Raw genomic sequence first — 18,722 nt, 5'->3', positions numbered from 1 at the left:
GGAGAGATTTGCAGAGCTTTAAACTGAACTATTTATATCTATTCAATCTGTTACAAAGGAGTATGCCCTTTGCTATACTGCTTTGCAGTATTTACATACTTGGTCACAACACTGCTTAAACCAGCACCATTCCTTCTCAGTGCTATATTGGCAATAAATATTTGTAGAGCCAAGCGGTGACTACAGCAGCAAAGTGTTCCAACTGAAAGATAATGCAGGAAAGCAAAAGAAAGATGACAACCATTTACACTGGCCACCACTAAAAACATACATAAAACTCTGCTTTCTGGAGCTTAATAGAATACAGAGAAGCTACTTAATCTAGCTAGATGATCTGAAGATCACTCACAAGCCCTAAGCAACCCATTTAAAGGGGAAACAATTAAAACTGTTAATTAAATTCAAAAAAGTCCTATGCAAGATTAAAGAGGGGTGGCCATGAATTCTAATCGTGAACTTTGATTACAGTCAAAAGTTGAGACCAAATAACAACATCAAAAACTAATGTAAAGCAATAAATCCAGTCCATTCAGACAGTACTTCAACTGCTAGTTTTCATTTACAGAACTGTTTTATCAGAGGGAGAACTGAACTCATTGAAATGCAGACTCTGCTTAGCAGAATACCTGTGCCAGTCTTCAGCACATCTCTGTTCTCAGTGATGCTCTCTATCTCTCCAGAAAGTTTTCTCAATTGCTCCAAAAGAAAAGACAGAGCAAGGAGAAGAAAAAATGTAGAAAGAAAATAAAGTGTCAGAAATAAGGTTATCTTACTTCTCAACAATTTCTTAGCCATTTCAGTAGTAATGCTATTTCAGTAGCTGTAGTATCTGCTTAATTAGGAGCTCTCTGTATGCAGTACTAACTGTGCATCTACCACAATGAAATTTTTTTTTGCACAGTTCTTATTCAAAGCCTTTGACTTCTGCCATTTTTTTTTAATTAAAACTTTTCCTACACTCCATTATCTTTCTGATAGCAGGGATACACTCCTGAAAGGCACTGCGTTAAGGAATAATAAGGACCAAACATCCATCAACTGCATTTGCCCGGGGAGGCATGGGAGGCCTGCACTGGCATCCCAAATGTATTCCTAGTCTCAACTGATTCATAGCTCAAGTGCCAGCTAAGCCACAGGTAAGGGCGCTCTTCTTGATAGTCCTTGATAGATTTTTCCTCCATGAAAGTATGAAATTAGTCCTTTAATACAGGTAAGTTTTTAACATTCACAATTTCCAATGGTTATAGTTTCCGGAGCTTAGTCAAGCGTTGCATACAGGTTGTATTAAGAATTTCCTTTTTTAATTTGTTGTTGTCACATTAATTTCATTTCCTAACCCCCAGTTGTATTGAAAGATATTGTGAACAACCAACCACACTATATTCAGCTTCTTCAAAGTCAGTTACATTTCCATGTCACTCCTGTTTTTTCCAACCTGAAGACCCGCTTCTTCTCACGCAGGAACTGTTCTATGCCTCTGTTCATACTTTTCACCCTTCTCTATGCTGTTTGCAGCTCTACTATCTCCTTTGCAAGATGAAGGGAGCCAAAAACTGCATACAGTATTTAAAATACAGAAATAACACTCAACTAGTTGCAAAGTTCCACATTGTTGTTTTGCTGTTTCCTACTATCGACCTTCTCTTTGCTTGACTGCTTGTTTGCATTAACTTGACACTTTTTCGTGAAATAATTTAGTAAAAAGTGAAGATCTTTCTTGAGAACTAACTCAGAAGCCATCAATTGCACATATAAAGGCAGTCTAAATTCAAAATTAGTAAGCATAACCTATCACAGGATTTCCCAATCACTCACCATCACAGAAGTCTTCTGAAACTCTTAATCATAATCCATTCTTACTATACTGGAAAAAGACTGTGAACAAATTCAGCATTACAATAAAACCTAAGCAAGAACAAAACGCCTTTCTCTGTGTTATTTTTACTAAACATATCCAACAAGATACAGCAGAGAAATAGCAGTTGTTCAGGTACTAAATATGCATAGACTTTATTTCCTTTTTTAAAAAAACAAAAGTCTATACTATTCCAGAGAGAACAGCCTATCTGAAAGAAGTGCTGTGCATTTTACTCTGCCCGGTCATACGTTCCCCACCATTCTGTCTCACTGCAGTGAAACAAGTGACACTTTCTCTCACATTCTACAAATTAACAGCAAACTTGTTTAATATGCAAGCATTGCAATATTAAACAACTGCCTAGATAGCAACTACGTATAATGACAGAATATAATTGTTTAATTTCACATTATGTAATGCATAAGAACAAGATATGATCCAATGTTTTCCAGTAGTGTTTGTGTTTATTACAAAGCAGGTTAGAGTTTGTTCTACGCCTGCAGGATCCCAAGTTAAAACTGACAGAAGAGCTGCCAATGGAGAAATCTCCAGTGTCTCCAACTGCTTTAAGTGTAGGCAGCAGTCAGCCAAAACATCAGCTCACTTTCCTAGTGCTGCTTTTCTGTTTAAGCATTTACTCTGTCTTCCATAAAGATGCTGCTGTTATTGCTGCTAAGGGTGGTATTTTTCAGGACTTAAAGAAAAGACAGGTGGGACAGCAGGCACTAACTCACATTGCACACCAGAAATGACACTTTTCTGGGTGAAATCCAGAAACTTTAATTCCATATTATGACTATTATTCTGTAAGCAGTGCAACCTGAGCTTCGTTTGAGCTATTAAAGAGTCCTACCAGGATCAGAAGCGTAGGTTTGAAGCATTTATGAATGAAAGCAGATGTGCTGAAAGTTCCACTTCATTTTCTGCATGAAATGAAGGTAAATAGGGGCGGAAAGCCAGAAGACTGTGTTGGCACTTGCAGGATTTTTACAGTGCTCTAGACCTGCATTCCAATTCTGAGCTCATAAAACTGTATATACCAAGCAGATTTGTCTTACACAGCCAAACACTCAATCATCAGTTTTTATGTCAGTACTAGAAGAAGCCTGAAAACTAAAACACATTTTTCTCCCATATTATGATTTTTTCCACGATTGTCTTGTTTTGATAACACTTTTTTCTTAAAAAAAGGCAAGAAGAGCAATTTAATTTGCAGCGGTGAAGTTCAGAGGAGCATACAGGCTACACACAATGTTACAGGCATATGTTAGTGGGACATCAAGTTTTCTCATTTTAGGGTGCCTAGTTCCAGAATTACTCATCCTGACAGAGGGAGAGCTATCTGCTAGCTGACTTGCACGATTATTCCACATTAAAAATATTAAGATCTGATCAAAACCAGCACTGTTTTGAATTCAGGTTATCCAGACCTGCTAGCATAGAGTAAGGGTGGGGTGGGGTGGTGGGAAATCACACACCACCATTCCTGAAAGGTTCTGGAGAGACAGCATTCACAGCTACCAATATGATTTTCAGAAAATATTAAGTTGATTATGGTTCTACCAGCAGTTATGGGGAAACAAAGCTAGTGTTAACACTTTACAAGATTCCTTAAGTTACAGAGCTTTTAGCTCCTTTTCATTAAAAGTTATGAAGTGTTTTTCACCTCATTATAATGGTCATATTTCAGCATTTTACACAGTTATTCTAATGCAATTTTAGAAGCTAAGAGATTAAGATGGCACTTAAAACCTAATTTAAAATTATACATACTACCACAAACAGTCTGCAAACATGTTCAGTCTCATTAAGCATAAATTTTTTATATAGTGGTCCCAATTAAAGTTCAAAAAAAGCAGCACATTTCTTACAATAGAAGCAAATTAAATATGGGGCCTACAAAACCAGCAGTCATTTATTTACAGGATTCATATTTGACCAACAAGAATGACCGGTGGAAAATCACTAACATTAGACTATCAACTAAATGGCAAGACAAATGCTAAGATCTCCACATAAAGCACTCTCACTTTTTTTTTTTTTTTTTTTTTTTTAAAAACCCAAGCAAAAACAAAGTTATAGCAATTCCCACAGAAACTGCAGAGGTCAAAGAGAAACAGCTCCACTTGTAGGATCTTTACTACTCAGAATTAATCAAAGCAAAACAGTCATCCTCGTGATAATCCCCTTTAGTGCTTCACAGTTTATGCAATAGTCAATTACTAAAGAGGATGAAAGAACAATCTTTGCAAATAGGTCACTGTCTATATTTATAATGATTAAAAGTAGTCTGTTGCTAGAAGTATCTTTTTAATAAGCATAAAATAGTAATATTAAGTCAGTGCAAATATTTTACAATTTTATATATTCCATGTTTTTTATGAACACTCATCCTTACCTGAAACAAAGTATTTTAGGTAAGTTATGCATAGCAATGCTGAAAGTAGATTCTAATATCTGTCTGTTAACTGTTTTGTCCTGTAGCACCAGCCTTACACTCTTGTGAGAGTATGTGAGAACACACTATTCTCTCCCTTCTTGGCATGACCTCCAAACTTTTCCTACTCTTTCTCCCTGCATATCCTCTTTCAAAACAATTAATAGATTTTTACCCGCAAATACTGTCCAAAGTTCCTTTTCAAGACCATTTTTAATTTCTCTCAGTTTTGCTTCAACTCTTCTTTCCTGAGAAATTAGGTAGGTCTAAATACAGAATTATTTCTCCAGAACAATTATTCAAGACTTCGTATCGCCATAACCTCCCTGCCGCTTCTCACGTATTGTCCAATCTCAGCTACAAAATTCTCCTCTCAGCTTTCTTCTATCCTAATGTCAGCCCCCCTCTGAGAACTATTTTCTGTCCTTCTCATACCTGATACTATTTTCCTAAAATTTCAAGTAAAATTTCATTGATTCTCACAGCTTCAGGCACTATAAGCAGTGATTCTTAAGTCTATTTATGCACTCCTGATCCAGTTCATTCAATCCCGGTTCTACCTGCAGTCGCCATCTCCACCAGAATGGACTGCTGTTAGTCTAAAGCTGGTTAAATTGGAATTTGTTTCTGCCCAAGCTGTACTTCCGTCTAATTATCTCTATCCCTCCTACAATTCAAGTCCATAAGCAATCATCTGATTCTTAGAACACTTTATGCATTAGAGTTTCACCCAGTTGTTGATATTTCTCTGTATAAAAGGGCATCAGCACTCATACTCATTTCTGTTCTCCTGACCAGGTCACTTGCTCATATCTTCATCAGCAAATTCTTTTGCTCTCACATTGTCACCTCTCTACTTTTCATTTCATGCAAGATTTCAGCTGCTAAAAAAAGAATCCCTTCCTTTGTGGAGCACACTGGAGAATGAGGATCCTCCAGCATTTCCACAGCCAACAAACCTCTGAGCCAGAGACTGCCCGGCTACAGAAGCTGCACTTTACAACTCTATTCTCTGAAGGTTATTTTAATCTTGGAAAAATGTAACTGTTAGAATGATCTTCTCATAATACAAGCACTCCCTTGCATCTCATACATTTGTACTCAGGATATAGGCAAAAAAAAAAAAAAAAACACTGAAGGACGGACTAAGGATGAATGTTATCATCTAAGACTAATCCATCCCTCAGTTCTACAGTTGTCTGGAAACAGAGCCATGGAGCTCATTCGATTAAAGTTTCCTTCTCCAAAAGGACACAGATACAAAAACCAGGCCCCTTAACTCTCCGTCCACCTCTATCTGCTCTGCACTGGCATCAACGGTAACTGCCTGTCTATCCAGATAGCTTTTAAACCATGAGTTTATGCAGGCAGAAAATTTCATCTACATGAAGATATTAAGGTCATTCAAGCCTCCACTCTTACAAATCTAAGACAAAATACTATTCAAACTTCACTGTAACTTTAAGTTTTTTAATGACACAGACTGCATAAAACTAAATTCCACAACAGGCAGAGAGGACTGAGATCCACAGTCAGCTTGTCCCGTGAAGTGAAAGTTGTGTTTGTGTGTGAACGCCTGGAACTTGATGTTCTCTCTATGGACTAAGAGCAATAAAAACAGCTTTCTAAGCCATTAATTTCTGCACAGCTGATTTCTGCCAAACAATGCTCATTATTGAAAGAATTATAAAAAACATGGGACTGTTCCAGTGGAGAAGGCTGGCACTCATAATATCTAGACTGAGCTAACAGTGACATCAGTGCTACTACTGCTTTAATCCCTATGGCTACTAAATGTCAAATATTTTAATTGTGTTTAAAGAGACTATGATTCCACATGATGAAATTAAGTTACTTCAGAGTTTTAAAATAAGCCAGCTGCAAAAACATATTGAGCATCCACATTCTTATTGTCTAAGACTAAAACCAGCAATAGTTTCACTGCAATATTAGTAAAACGAGGCCATGGTTTTTTCCATAGCTGAAATATAATGTTTTTAGAATCTATACTTTTGAGCTTTGAGAAAATTCCCATCTTCAGACCTTGCATAATATAGCAAAGTCTGTACGTATCCATGCCTATCTGCCCCACTGAAATCCAGACTTATAAATAGGTTTTGGCGTTGAATCAGTTAACTGGGACGGATGCACACACACACAAAAAAAAGTTGAAAGCAGTAAGTCTAATACCAATATTGACAAAGTCACCTGGAGACTAAACTGCAGGCCATATATTTACTATTGTTTGCCAAAATACACTCATGCAATGTTAATTTCATCTACTTTAAATACAGAAGGTGACGCATCAAGTTATAGTCAATACAGCAAAAGGAATGGACTTGACAGGCAACATAAATGTAAGTATGGTAAACGACTTAAAGTAGGATATAAAGAAATGTTCAAAAATTCAAAGAAATGCTCTCATTAATTTGGCAAATAGTTACTAGAACAGTAGATGGGCTAATAGACATGCTTTTTTAATCAAGTTTTAAATCCCCCCCTTCCCCCCCCCCCAAAAAAAAAAAAAAATAGTAGTAGTAATCTGACTTCTATCGTCAGGGCATGCTAAAGACATGCTAAAGTAAATATCAAATAAATATTTTATCCTTACAAGTTTTAAGTGGCTCAAACCAACAACAGTGAGCTAGGGCACTGCTGGAAAAAAAAACAAAAAAAACAAACAAAAAAAAAAACACACAGTCCTTACACTAAATAAGTATGAAAAAATACGGAAGAATTAAATACAGCAATCCTTTTTATTCTTTGAGAGGGGGAAAAAGGATAAGTGAAGTTAAATTTGTCATAAAAAATAACAAATAGAGGCATGAAGTCCTGTACCTAGAGAAACACAGAATTTCTAGAAAGAGGTCAAGAGCACAATAAGATATATATATGAAATAGAAGTGATTAATAGGCATAATTAATATAGAGACGAGTTCACTCAGTTTCACACTATAATGAGATATAAAGAACAACTGAGTTTTGATTAATATGTATAACATTATACATATGTATATATACATGAGCTCAGGCAATTGAAGACTAAATAAATCATCCATTCTATCTTTCAGGTCTTCCCACATGCACTCCTGTTAACTAAACAACACTGCCCTAGTGGTATCTTACTAGCAAACTCTCCATGATAAGAAGGCCAATATCAATTTTTACATGAATACAACACTTAAAGTCGGATCCTTTCATTTTCTGATCAGATGCTGGCAAGTGAGATTTACTATAATAATCAGTTTGTACTCAAGCCACAAGTTTCATATTATTAAGTGTAGAGAGTACAGAATTATTAACCTGGACATTTTGAAAAAATTAACATCCCTACAGAAAAACATAAGGGGCCAAAAAAATTATACCTATATAAACACACACATAAATACATCCATATCTGTATGTACCCACACATCAGTCATTCAAGAACAACTCTGGAATTACAATAGACTTGAATTAACTTGGTTACCATTACCACAATTGCCCTGACGATAGAAGTCAGATTACTACTACTATTTTTTTTTTTTGGGGGGGGGGGGGGGAAGGGGGGGATTTAAAACTTGATAAAAAAAATAAATCATTTTACTAAATAAAGATATCAATGCTCAGCTTTAGCCTAAGAAGGGAATATATCATTCTTGAGATTCTTCCATACTAATTAATGTAGACTCACTTGTTTTGAGTTTTACTCAAAACCAAAAAGTTTTGGAAAGCAGAATTAGCGACTGACTCATTACAATGAGAGTCTACAAATAAAATAATAAAGCTGGAAATTAAGCTCTATACAAAATCTAAATGTACCATTCTAAAATATTAAATTCACTAATACATGAATTTACAGCTCATAGGACTATCCGTACCCATACTTAGAAAAAGCTGACTACTGTAACTGGCACCATTATCTTCCACTAGTTTCAAAGTTCAACAAGCCTAGAAACAAAGACGTTACAGCAGTAGGATCTCTGATTCTGGAAGAGAATCACTGTACTACCCAAATTCAATGTCACCTCAGAACAACCTTAGTAAAGAAAAAATGTCATATAACACTAAATCACAGGATAATGTAAATCAATTTAATCAATGTATTTTTGCAAGTAATAGATGCATATCAGCTCTCTAAATTTGAATAATTAAGAGGCAAGACTTTTTACTTGTACATACTTTTGTCTAAAAAAATCTTAATTTATTAGGTAGAAAACTCAAAACAGTAGGAAAACAATTACAGTAATGCTTGAAAGAAAATAAGAAAACTCCCCAAATCTATAGAGATTAAAAACACACACACAAAAAAAATTTACCTGCACTTGCTCTGTGGAGCTACTACTGAGTTCATCCCCGGATTCTGAATCTTGATGGATTTTTTCTGAGCCTTCTCCTGCTGAATCACAAGACTGCTCATGCAAGAAGCTGGTTTTCTCTATTTCCAAGAACTCTGGACATGGGAAATGGCCCACAGAGAGAGCTCTATACTGACTGGAAATCTTGGGAGACTGCAATTCATTGTTAAGTTTTCCATTGTTTTGGGTAAGGTCCAGACTCAAACCAAGAGTTTGACTGGGGCTATTGTTTGGTCCCAGATTTTGATTGGCATCACGAACTAAGCAAGACACTTGAACTGGAGAAGATTTTCCAAAACTAGAAAGCTCTGGTAACTTATTCACGTTTTCTGTTGATCTCTGTAATCCATGTGTCAACTTCAATGCACTATTTGGCAGCGTACTTGCTTGCTTAACAGGTGGCATCAGTGCTTTTCGTGGTATTTCCTTCACATACTGTGCTGGCACATAGAAGGGTTTAGAATTCTCATCCCTTTTGACTTGCCACCAATCATCATTAGTCTTTTTGACCAAGATGTATTTCTCCCCTTGTTTAATCACAATTTTCTTGTCCTTGGCCTCATATTCATAGTCATATTCCACTTCAATGTACATTTGTCCTGGAAGTATCTTCATGCCTTTGTCAGCCATTTCTATTTGAAAGATTTCACCTTTTCCGGCAAAACGTAAGCCGCATTCTGTTTGAAATTTTTTTTTCCTGCTTTTAATCAGAGCTGTAAGAAAAAAAAAAAGAGATATACATGTAGTGAAGTAATTGTCTAAGAGCACCTTAGAGGAAAATCATTTCACAAGTACCACCACAAATTCAATTTATGTTGACCTCAGACAAATAAATCAATGAAAAATAGCAAAATTTTTTGACACACTCCTCACTCATGAACCAGAAAGTCATTAGTGAAACCTGGAGATAGCAAGAAGTTTGTATGCATATGAAGGTTAAATTTGTTACCAAGTTACCAATTAAGCCAGGTTCTTTTTTTTTTTTTTTTTTGTTACTAAGTAAAGTTGATCAAGTTTGGGGGCTTGTGGAGCATGACAGGTAGCTCTGGAGGAACAGCTGAGTCAATCTCTTTCTTACATATAGGCTTTGTTTTGCTTAAAAATAAATATTTAAATTGTTTGTTTATTTCAAATTCTCTTTCAGCTCAGGAGTCTTTCAGAGTGCTCAGAATTCCTTACAAAATCTTTTAATTCTCCCTTCCATATCACAGCCCGGTCACCAGTTCAGCACAGGCTGGGAGTCCTTGTCGCAGGCAACTGGCATGCTCTCCAAACTACGCCAACTTTCACCGAACAGAAGCTGATCACTAGGAAAAACGCAACCTTCTCTGTCTCTGGATACAGATCTCACTGCCTTTGCATCTAGACATCTTTAAAACTGGTAGTATAATTACTTTTTATTTCTTTAAATTGCTAGCATAACTAATTTAAGCAAATTTTACCTACAATCATGGCAGTATTAATTAAAATATTTTAGAGTTTGAAATGCTTTGATTTTAGTGGTCTAAATGCTACTATTTACCTTGCTTTTAAAAGAACTTTTAAAAATACTTACTGCACAGAAAACCCAAGCTAACCAAAAGATACAAGAGCTTAAAACCAAAACATAACAAAACAAGAGTAAGAACCAAAACCAAGAATGGACAATAAATAGACTGAAAGGACAATAAATGAAAATTTTGGAAAGGACTTTCAGCACCTCATAGTCTAGATAACTGTATTCCTGTCCATGAACTCCAAGTGCTCCCTGTTTAATCATATAGCATCAAACGCACAATGCCTGAGTTGTTAACTCATCTAAACAAATTATACCGAACACTACGCAACTAGTTAACAAGAAAGATCCTATTTCTTACTCTTAGAAAAAAAGCAAGCAGATAACAAGAGTGGAAGATTAACATTCAGACAGAATTTTTAGATAGAAATGCTGCCATAGCTAATTTTAGAAAGATTAATAAATAATTCTTTTAAAAAAGCTTTTCATGAATAAGGGAAATTATTTAAAAATCTACAGTTCTGCAAATTCAGACCTTACAATGAGATCTGCAGAGCTTAACCCGCAACCCAGTGGAACTAATGCAATTCCATGCAGTCATGGAGATATTCAGCATGAACTCAACTATCTCAACTATCATACTAGGACCTAATTGCAGAAACAGTCACTTAGTGATAAAAACATCTATGGAAAAATCGAAGCAAAAATCTCTTTCTGTAACATTTCTTGCATTTTTCTTTTATCACTTCTGCTATTTGGTCTGATTCCTGAAGACAATACCTTTCCCATTTAAGTCACTAGGAAAAGAAAAAAAAAACTAAAAAAGCTCAAGAACACAGCCTAAAAAGAAACACCTGTGTTTAAACAGCCTTTCCCCTTCCCAACCCCTCCTTCCCCCCCCCCCAAACACACAGTCCATCTTGTTTTACATCCAGGAAGTACTTCCTACAGGTAGCTTTAAAGCTGTAATTGCTTTACAAGATTCCAAATGGAATCACCGGATCAGACTTACAATTTTATTGGAGGCCTAGGCAAAAAGAAATGATGATACCACATCCAAACAAAGCTGGCTACAATAAAAGAAACACAAAATAGTAGAAAAAAATACCAGGATCATCTGTTTTACTCTCTCTGCCATAAAGCCAGACATTGAAATATGCAGCTTTATAGCCTGTTTACAGTACTAGTAAAACATAACTAGCTTACTTGCTGTTCTACATAGATCTACAGTTGTTTAGCAACTGTAACAGAAGATAAACATATACAAATTGTAGTCACTCTCACCCTAGTTTTGGAAGTTGTCTCATTCAAATGCTATTTTTTCTTGTCACTAAATCTGACTCATCCCAACACTTCTTCAAAACTGTTACTAATCCCTTTCACAGCCTCAAGGTCGTAAACCAGAAAAATGCAAGCGTTTCTGAGTTACTGTCTACCATAAGCTCTGCTATGTTTGAAATGAAAAGGAGGAGGACTCAATTTTCTCTTATCCCATACAGAAACCAGGGAAAAAACATCAGCCTCTGTTTTCCCACAGAGCTACCAGGGATTTAAAAACTTGGATTTTCATTTCTCTTTTGCCTGCTCCATATATCTACTCAGTGAGGGAGAGGTGGGAAAAACAATCATTACATATAATTATATACACAGACATGCATGCTTAATATTGTTTCAAGACAGGCTCAATACTCAGTTTTCTTAGTATCAGCTTAACTCCACAGGTCTACAAACAACTACCCTAGTCTTGATTTCACAAACTCAAATGCAGTTAAGTTGACGGGGAGGTATTATTTTTATTTTTATTTCTTCCATCACAGAAGGCAGACTTCCTGACCCTACACATACCCCAGGGGACAGCTACTTGTAATGCTCTTTCAAGGGTCCAAGCATCAGTCTTGTGAATTGGGGCTAAAGAGGCATCGCAGCCTTGGCCAGACCTCTGCTGTAAAGGGCGCAGAATGACTAGAAGCAAGCGCGCAGTACTAACACGTGGGGCATTTGACTTTATCGTACCACTGGTCAGCAACTGAAGTGACACAGTGGGACAGACTCGGTAACCTCCCAGTGTTTTTTCCTGTTCCATTACCTGTAATGCAAGATGATACCCACTTCAGTAAAGAAGGTTCAAGAGCCTTAATTAGGGAATGATAAGTATGAAACAAAACAATTTGCTTCCATAGAGGACATCTGTAAGCTTTAACATCTCAGTCTCTGAATTCTCTTACCCATTTAAGAGATTAATAACCATGGACAGACTCACTAACAAAGGCATAACAAAACTCATGGTGAACACTAAAAAAAATCAAACTCAAGCCACACTTGTCTTTAGCTAAGGTAAAAACCTGAAGGCCACAGGTAGTTAATTTAAGGTGGACTACATGCCCACACGGAACTGCACTCCACCATTTTGCAGCGCATTCGTGCACACAGATAGAAAGCAAGCTGGCGATTATACACACGGCACTGCCTCTCCTCATCTAACCAGGAAACTAGCCGCAAGCCAGCGCCCAACTGGACTCCCTACACTAAAGAAATCCTGTTAAAAGATCTTTTGCTAGGTATTCAGGCATAGATTTCTTCAGGCTCTAATTTCCGATGGGAACCGTTCCCAACTCTTACTCAGCTAAGGCTGAGTAAAACTGGCACCGCTTGGTATTTACAGAGGTCGGCTCCTCCCTTCCCTCTCCCAGCCCTACCTGGAGGGTGCTGCTGCTCCCTTGCCCTCGGGCCGCCGGCTCCCCGCAGCAGGGCCTGCGCCCCGACAGCAGCTCGGTGCAACGCTGCTCCTTCACAGGAGCATGCCCTCCCCGCTCTCACTAGACAGCTCTGGCCAGGAGGAATTAAATCCTTTTCTCAAGGGGGGAATATTTTATTCTGCATAGTAGCACTTGACAAAAACAAGATTTTACGTATTTTTAGACAAACTGGGATCCTTTCTAATCAAATCTGAATTACTGCCATGACATCTTCAAACATTCTTAGACTGCTTTGTTTCAAATATCTTTATATTTGTTTACAAGTAAGCCTTTTCTAGTCCAAATTAGCCCTACAGTAACATATTCACCTATTTAATCAAATCAATCTGATCTTAACTGCAGAAAAACGCTCACTAACTTTATCTTCAAGCCTATCCAAATGGTCCTGAAACCAGCATGGTGCTAAAACACACACACACACACACAATAAATGTATGCATGTACGTACACATATTTTACAGTCATGCCTAACTTCAGCATCCTCCTAGAACTCAGACCAAAACAAAACAGAAAATAGAAACCAAACCAAACACATACACAACAGATGTTTCATACCTCTCCTGAAATTATCATAACACAATACATTTTTCTGATCTTCTAGAACCAGATTATTAAAATTTTGCAATACATCAGGAACTCTTTCTAGTTCTTTCATTTCCCTCTCAGAAAAACCTTAATCACCACAGCTAGCAAATTTTTATTTGCTTCATAATACAAACGTTAGGTTAAAGAAAAAAAAAATGAGGATTTCAATTGATCTCCTTAAAATTCTTCCTGTGACCTTGTTCATGGTGCCCTACAAAGAAGCAGCAGTTGCCTTGTATAATCTTTTTCCATTTTCAGTACCAAACTTCACCCACTACTGAAATGAACCCTTCCATGATGCTGATACAGAAATAAACTCAATTACTGAAGCTAAATTAGGATGAATTCTTATCAATTCAGGCCAGACAGAATACTTTGGCTGCAGCTGACTAGATTCATGATTACATCTGCCACAGTCGGTTTTCTCAGTAGTTCAAGGAGATACAGTGCATGCCCATTTCTTGGGTGACTGATCCCACAAGACTTTCATTCAGAATTTGATCCTATTTATACCTTTCTTCCCAGTGCATACCATTCTTTACCTAGCAGAACTAACTTTTCAGCCAAATTTTCAGTTCAGTCAAATTCAGCAGTGACAATCAGCCCTCCCTGAGCTAGCGCCTGTGAAAAACATCATCTGCAAAGCGTAGGCTTTTAAGTATGCAAGCTTGGAGTAGCACTTGTAACACGCATCTAGCACACGCAGAAACCCACTCTCCCTGATCACAGAGTATCACCAAGCCAAGTTCTTCTTATACTGGAATCGTACAGGAAACATCAACTTGCAACTTCACAGCAATCACTCATAAGGTAAAGTCATTAAAAAAAAAAAAGAAAGAAAAGACGAGAAACCACCAGAGGCGAGTGCAAGGAACAAACACACAACACGCAGGCAACTCACAAGCCTTTGAAAACGAGCTGAATCCTGCACCCTTTCCTCAGACACAAGCGCGACTGGAATCAAGCAGCGTTTCAAACACTAGCCTCCCAGAGCCCCGGCCTCCTTAAAAATTAAAGCCCTAATAAGTAACCTTTTAGGAGCTGCCTGTTGACTCAGAGCCCTGAGTAACTGATGTATTTTAAACTGTCAGGGCAACTCGGAGCCACGCTACAGCTCTCGGCACCTTAACGCGCTCGCAGAGCTCGGGCCCCGCTCGCCCCGCGCTTCCCCCGAGCCGCGGCCCAGCGCCGCCGCCGCGGCCGCCCCGGCGGGGCCCTTTGTTCGCCGCCGCCGCGCCGAGCCCGAGCGGCCGCGGGGCGCCGCGTGCCCGCGGGCGCCGCCGTGCCCGCCGCAGCGCAGCGCCGCCCGGCCCGGCCCGGCCCGGCCCCGCCGGCGGCCCGCGCTGCTCCCCCGCCGCGCCGCGCCGCGCCGCGCCCGCCCGCGGCCCCTCGCCTACCTCGGCGCCGGGCCCGCTCCCCGCGGCGGCGGCGGTTCCCCCGCGGCCGCTCCGCTCCACCCGCCCGCCGGCCGCAGTGTCAGCTCCCGGGCACGGCGGCGTCACGGCGCGTCACGTGCCGCGGCGGGGCGGGGCGGGGCCGCGCGGGCGGGGGCGGGGGCGGGCGGGCCGCGCGGGGGTGTGCCGCGGGAGGGGGGGAGGCGGGGGGCGGCGCTAGGACCGGCCGCGGCGGGACGCTGGGCCGGACCGGACCGGACCGGACCGGAGCGGGCCGGGCAGCGGCCGGGCGCGCGCGGGGCGGGAGGCCACGGCCCGAAGCGGCGCGGAGGGCCCGGTGACGCCGGCGGCCCCGCTGGCGAGCGGAGGAGCCGGGCCTCCCCGCTCCTGCCGGGGGAGAGGCGGGGAAGGGCCTCGGGAGCTGCGGCGGAGCCGGCCTGCCGGGCCTCCCCGGCCGCATCAGCCCTCCGCTCTGGAAGCGCTGCCGTGACCTCGGTAGCGCGTTCACCCCCCAAGTAATCTAATCCTTCTCTTTAAAAAGCAGTGTGTGGCCCTCGTGCTCGCGGAGAGAGCCCTGCACGCGGGGGCTGGGATGGCAGACAGGGCGGTGAGCGGGCAAGCGACGGCGTGAGCAGGTGCAGCCGGGCGCCTGGACGTGTTTTCGTACCGAGTGATGCGCCTGGTGTCAGTATTTCCGCAGCACCTTCTGTCAGGTGATGTGTGACAACACTCCAGCCAAACAGTAAATACTGCGATACCCTACAGTTCTGCTTCTGAGTATTGTCACCTGAACGCTTCTGCAGACGTCCCCTGGGTACCCAGGACTTTGGGGTCGACTTTGAGCTACCTCCCTGGGCACAGAACGTCATTAATAAAACTCTGCAAGCGCTGTTGATGGAGCGAGGCTGATCGGGCGGGCTGCTGTCACGCCTAGTCGCTCCAGAGGTACCTACAGTTGGGGAAAACAGAGCAGAGACTAGGGTTTCTAATGCAAGGCAAACATCATCCTTTATTGGATGTTCATTTATACCATTAAAAGGCAAATTAACCTTTTAAAAGAAAAGTAGTTTTGCATTCATGTTTTTTTGTAAATATATGCATATACATATATATTTAAAAGATACAGAGTAGTTGAAGATACAGTGTCCAGTTCATGTTTTTGTGTCATAGCATTCTATTTGTATACTCAGTTCAGCAGTAGAAAATGATACACTTAAAAGCCTTGAGTATTTCTAATCAAGCTCACTGCAATTTATCTACTAATATGCCTGAGGTATATATAAAAGCATCTCAAAAATCAGTCATAATAACCATATTATTATCTTTCCTGACTGCTAAGGCTTCACGAGAGTGCTGCAGGATATGGCATTAATGATTCAGTGTGAAGCACTCTGCCCTCTGAGTCAGTGTTGAACTGAGGTCCCACATACTGTTGACATGCATAATAGAGCTGAAGGTGCCAGGAGATATGTAATTTTGAGTCCCTGCCCAAGTACAGTCATGAAAGATTCCATACTACTGTATTACAAATAAACTGTCCAGCACATGTTCCACTTTTAGCATCTGTTACGCATTCTGCCTGTGAAAAATATCTCTGTAATTTCACTGGAGTTCAGAGTATTTATTCATCGTGACTTGCTTTTCCTGGAGATGTGCTAGCGTAGGATGGCTATCATACTGACACCTCAGATAGGACTATATATATATATATATATAAATTAGCCTGAAAGATCCAGTGAATTTCAGATTAAAAGTACCATTAAATACAAATGCTGTACACAGTGTAAGTGAGCTGTGGGAGAAACTGCTACTCTAGTTCTTGTATCTATTGAATTGTGAATGTTTCTGTATTATATCTTTCATAATGTGCTGAATCTCTTAACTTTGCAGACTGATTCCACATTGAAAGTCAGTGTTTGCTTCGAGTTTCTCTGTGCTGTCATCTCCTATCTTCCAAAACCATTGTCCAAATTCAACTCTGTTTGCCAAAAGGGAATTGTCTTCAAAGATAATTAAGTTCCTACAGGTTTGGGGAAAACAGGCAGCCATAAAGGAATGCAAGAGAAGCCACATAATAAAGTGACATTATAAATGGCACCAATCATGGAGAAGAGATTGGCCCGATACTTGCAATCTTTGATAAAACACAAATCCGTTGGAAACATTTCATAGTCGTGAAAATCCAGTCTCAGAAAACTGAATTTCTGGCATTTGAATTGGACATGGAAGGGATACTTATTCAACTTAGATTAAAAATTTAGAAATATCAGGTTCACATGTACAAAAACCTGAGTCCATTAAATTGTAAGGCCAAAATCCCATTTTACTTTTTTGACACTTTTTTCCCCCTATGAATCCTCTAATTCAAAGCTCTGCAAGTTCGGCTGTTCATTATCGTATACCTCAGCTGCAGGAATTCTAGATGAGTGTGTTATTCTGATTCATTTGAAATGCATCTCTAAGATATGTTGCCATCCTGTTATTCATAATGCCAGAACTGATGTTAGGTAAATAATAGAAATGTGCTGCCTAAATTGTGATCATTATTAAGTCCACATTGTTAATTCATTGTTTAACTCCCCCCGGCCTTACCAAACAGACTAATCTTATTATGAACTTGATTGTTTCTTTCAGAACTCACTGAAAAGGCAAACACCAAATGCTTTTCACATCTAGGAGACAGATGCTGCAAGTAACTACTTTATATCTATTCATTTTGCTTTCTCCTTTGTTTTTCACTCCTTTCTTTCAGAGGCTTTTTCTCTGTGTTTTATATTATAATCTAGGTAGTGATATGCAGTGGAGAAACCATTCTGAATTTATATCAGAATTGCAGTTAATTAAGCAAAAAATTCTGATATAAATAGAAAATATTTTTATTTTAGAGTAGCTTCAAATATGACTTAAAATTTTATTTTAAAAAATGTTTCAATTTGCCTGATACAAAGTACATCTCCTGGGGCATCTCCTGTCTACTCTGCTCCTATTCTCAGTTTTTTGACAGGCTTCTAGCCTCTCACCTCTATCTAAAAATAGTTATACCACCTACACATATACATACAATCAATTCTTCCTTTCTTTTCTTTCTAACTACTACAAAAGCAGTTTTTAACAAAGTGCAAATACTGTGGGTTTTTTTGCATGAACTTGTCAATTTACTCCCCATCTCCTGACTCAACTAACAGATGAGCCATTTTTATTTATGTAACTGTACATTATAAGGAAAATTAAGTGAGAAGGGAACAAAGAAAGCAAAGACTATAAAAAAGGAACCCAGATTTCTCCAAAGTTCAGCAAAGAACTCGTTCCACTATTACAATACAAAGGAGTGTTCTCTGCCTTAAGGAAGAACAGTTGACCAAGAGTTTAGACAAGATGCTTGTTTTACCATGAAAATTCAGAGAGCAATTTGTCTTCCATCTTTCCAGCAGATTTATTTTTTTACATCATGTGAATTAGAATGGACTGTGGTTAATACATACCTTTTTAACTTGTTCTGTTCATTTGCCACGTGGGCACTATGACGTTCAATATTTCTATGTTTCTCTGAGCTCATCCAATGAAATGTTACAGAAACTCAGATCTAATTGTATAACAGTCTCAGTTTCAGATTAAAGGCCAACTTCGTACAACTATCTGATTGTCAGCCTAACTGGTCAGAATTGGAACAATTCTGTTCTTGCTGAAGAGAAGCTTGTTAGTTACCTGCTAAGTAAAACTGTGTATCTCTTTTCTCTTTCTGAGCAGAATATTCTAATATATATCACTTTTGTGTTGAGCATGAAGGTATTTCTCTGACTCACAGCACAACATTTAAAATGGAGAAAGGTACCCAAGTGTTTCTCTGATAGAATCACTAA

General features: G+C 39.4%; 1 protein-coding gene across 8 annotated transcripts in view; it reads right to left on the bottom strand.

Moving 5' to 3' along the window:
- Positions 1-14,944, bottom strand: part of ARHGAP12 (Rho GTPase activating protein 12) — an 86,080-nt gene extending 71,136 nt beyond the window's left edge. For 6 of the 8 annotated variants that reach the window (XR_009957556.1, XM_062568939.1, XM_062568941.1 and 3 more), the window contains exon 1: positions 8,594-9,341. Coding sequence is in view for 7 of the 8 variants with exons in the window: in XM_062568939.1 (XP_062424923.1) it covers positions 8,594-9,262 (669 nt within the window). In the remaining variant the exon portion in view is untranslated. Of the gene's footprint in view, positions 1-8,593; positions 9,346-14,865 lie in introns of those variants that run through there. The other 2 variants (XM_062568944.1, XM_062568945.1) reach the window with 1 other exon arrangement.
- Positions 14,945-18,722: the final 3,778 nt, after the last annotated feature.

The sequence above is a fragment of the Rhea pennata genome, chromosome 2 (assembly GCF_028389875.1).
Source record: "Rhea pennata isolate bPtePen1 chromosome 2, bPtePen1.pri, whole genome shotgun sequence".
Taxonomy (NCBI): Eukaryota; Metazoa; Chordata; class Aves; order Rheiformes; family Rheidae; genus Rhea; species Rhea pennata.
Note: the sequence above shows the minus strand (reverse complement) of the source record. Positions and strands in the feature narration are given on the sequence as shown.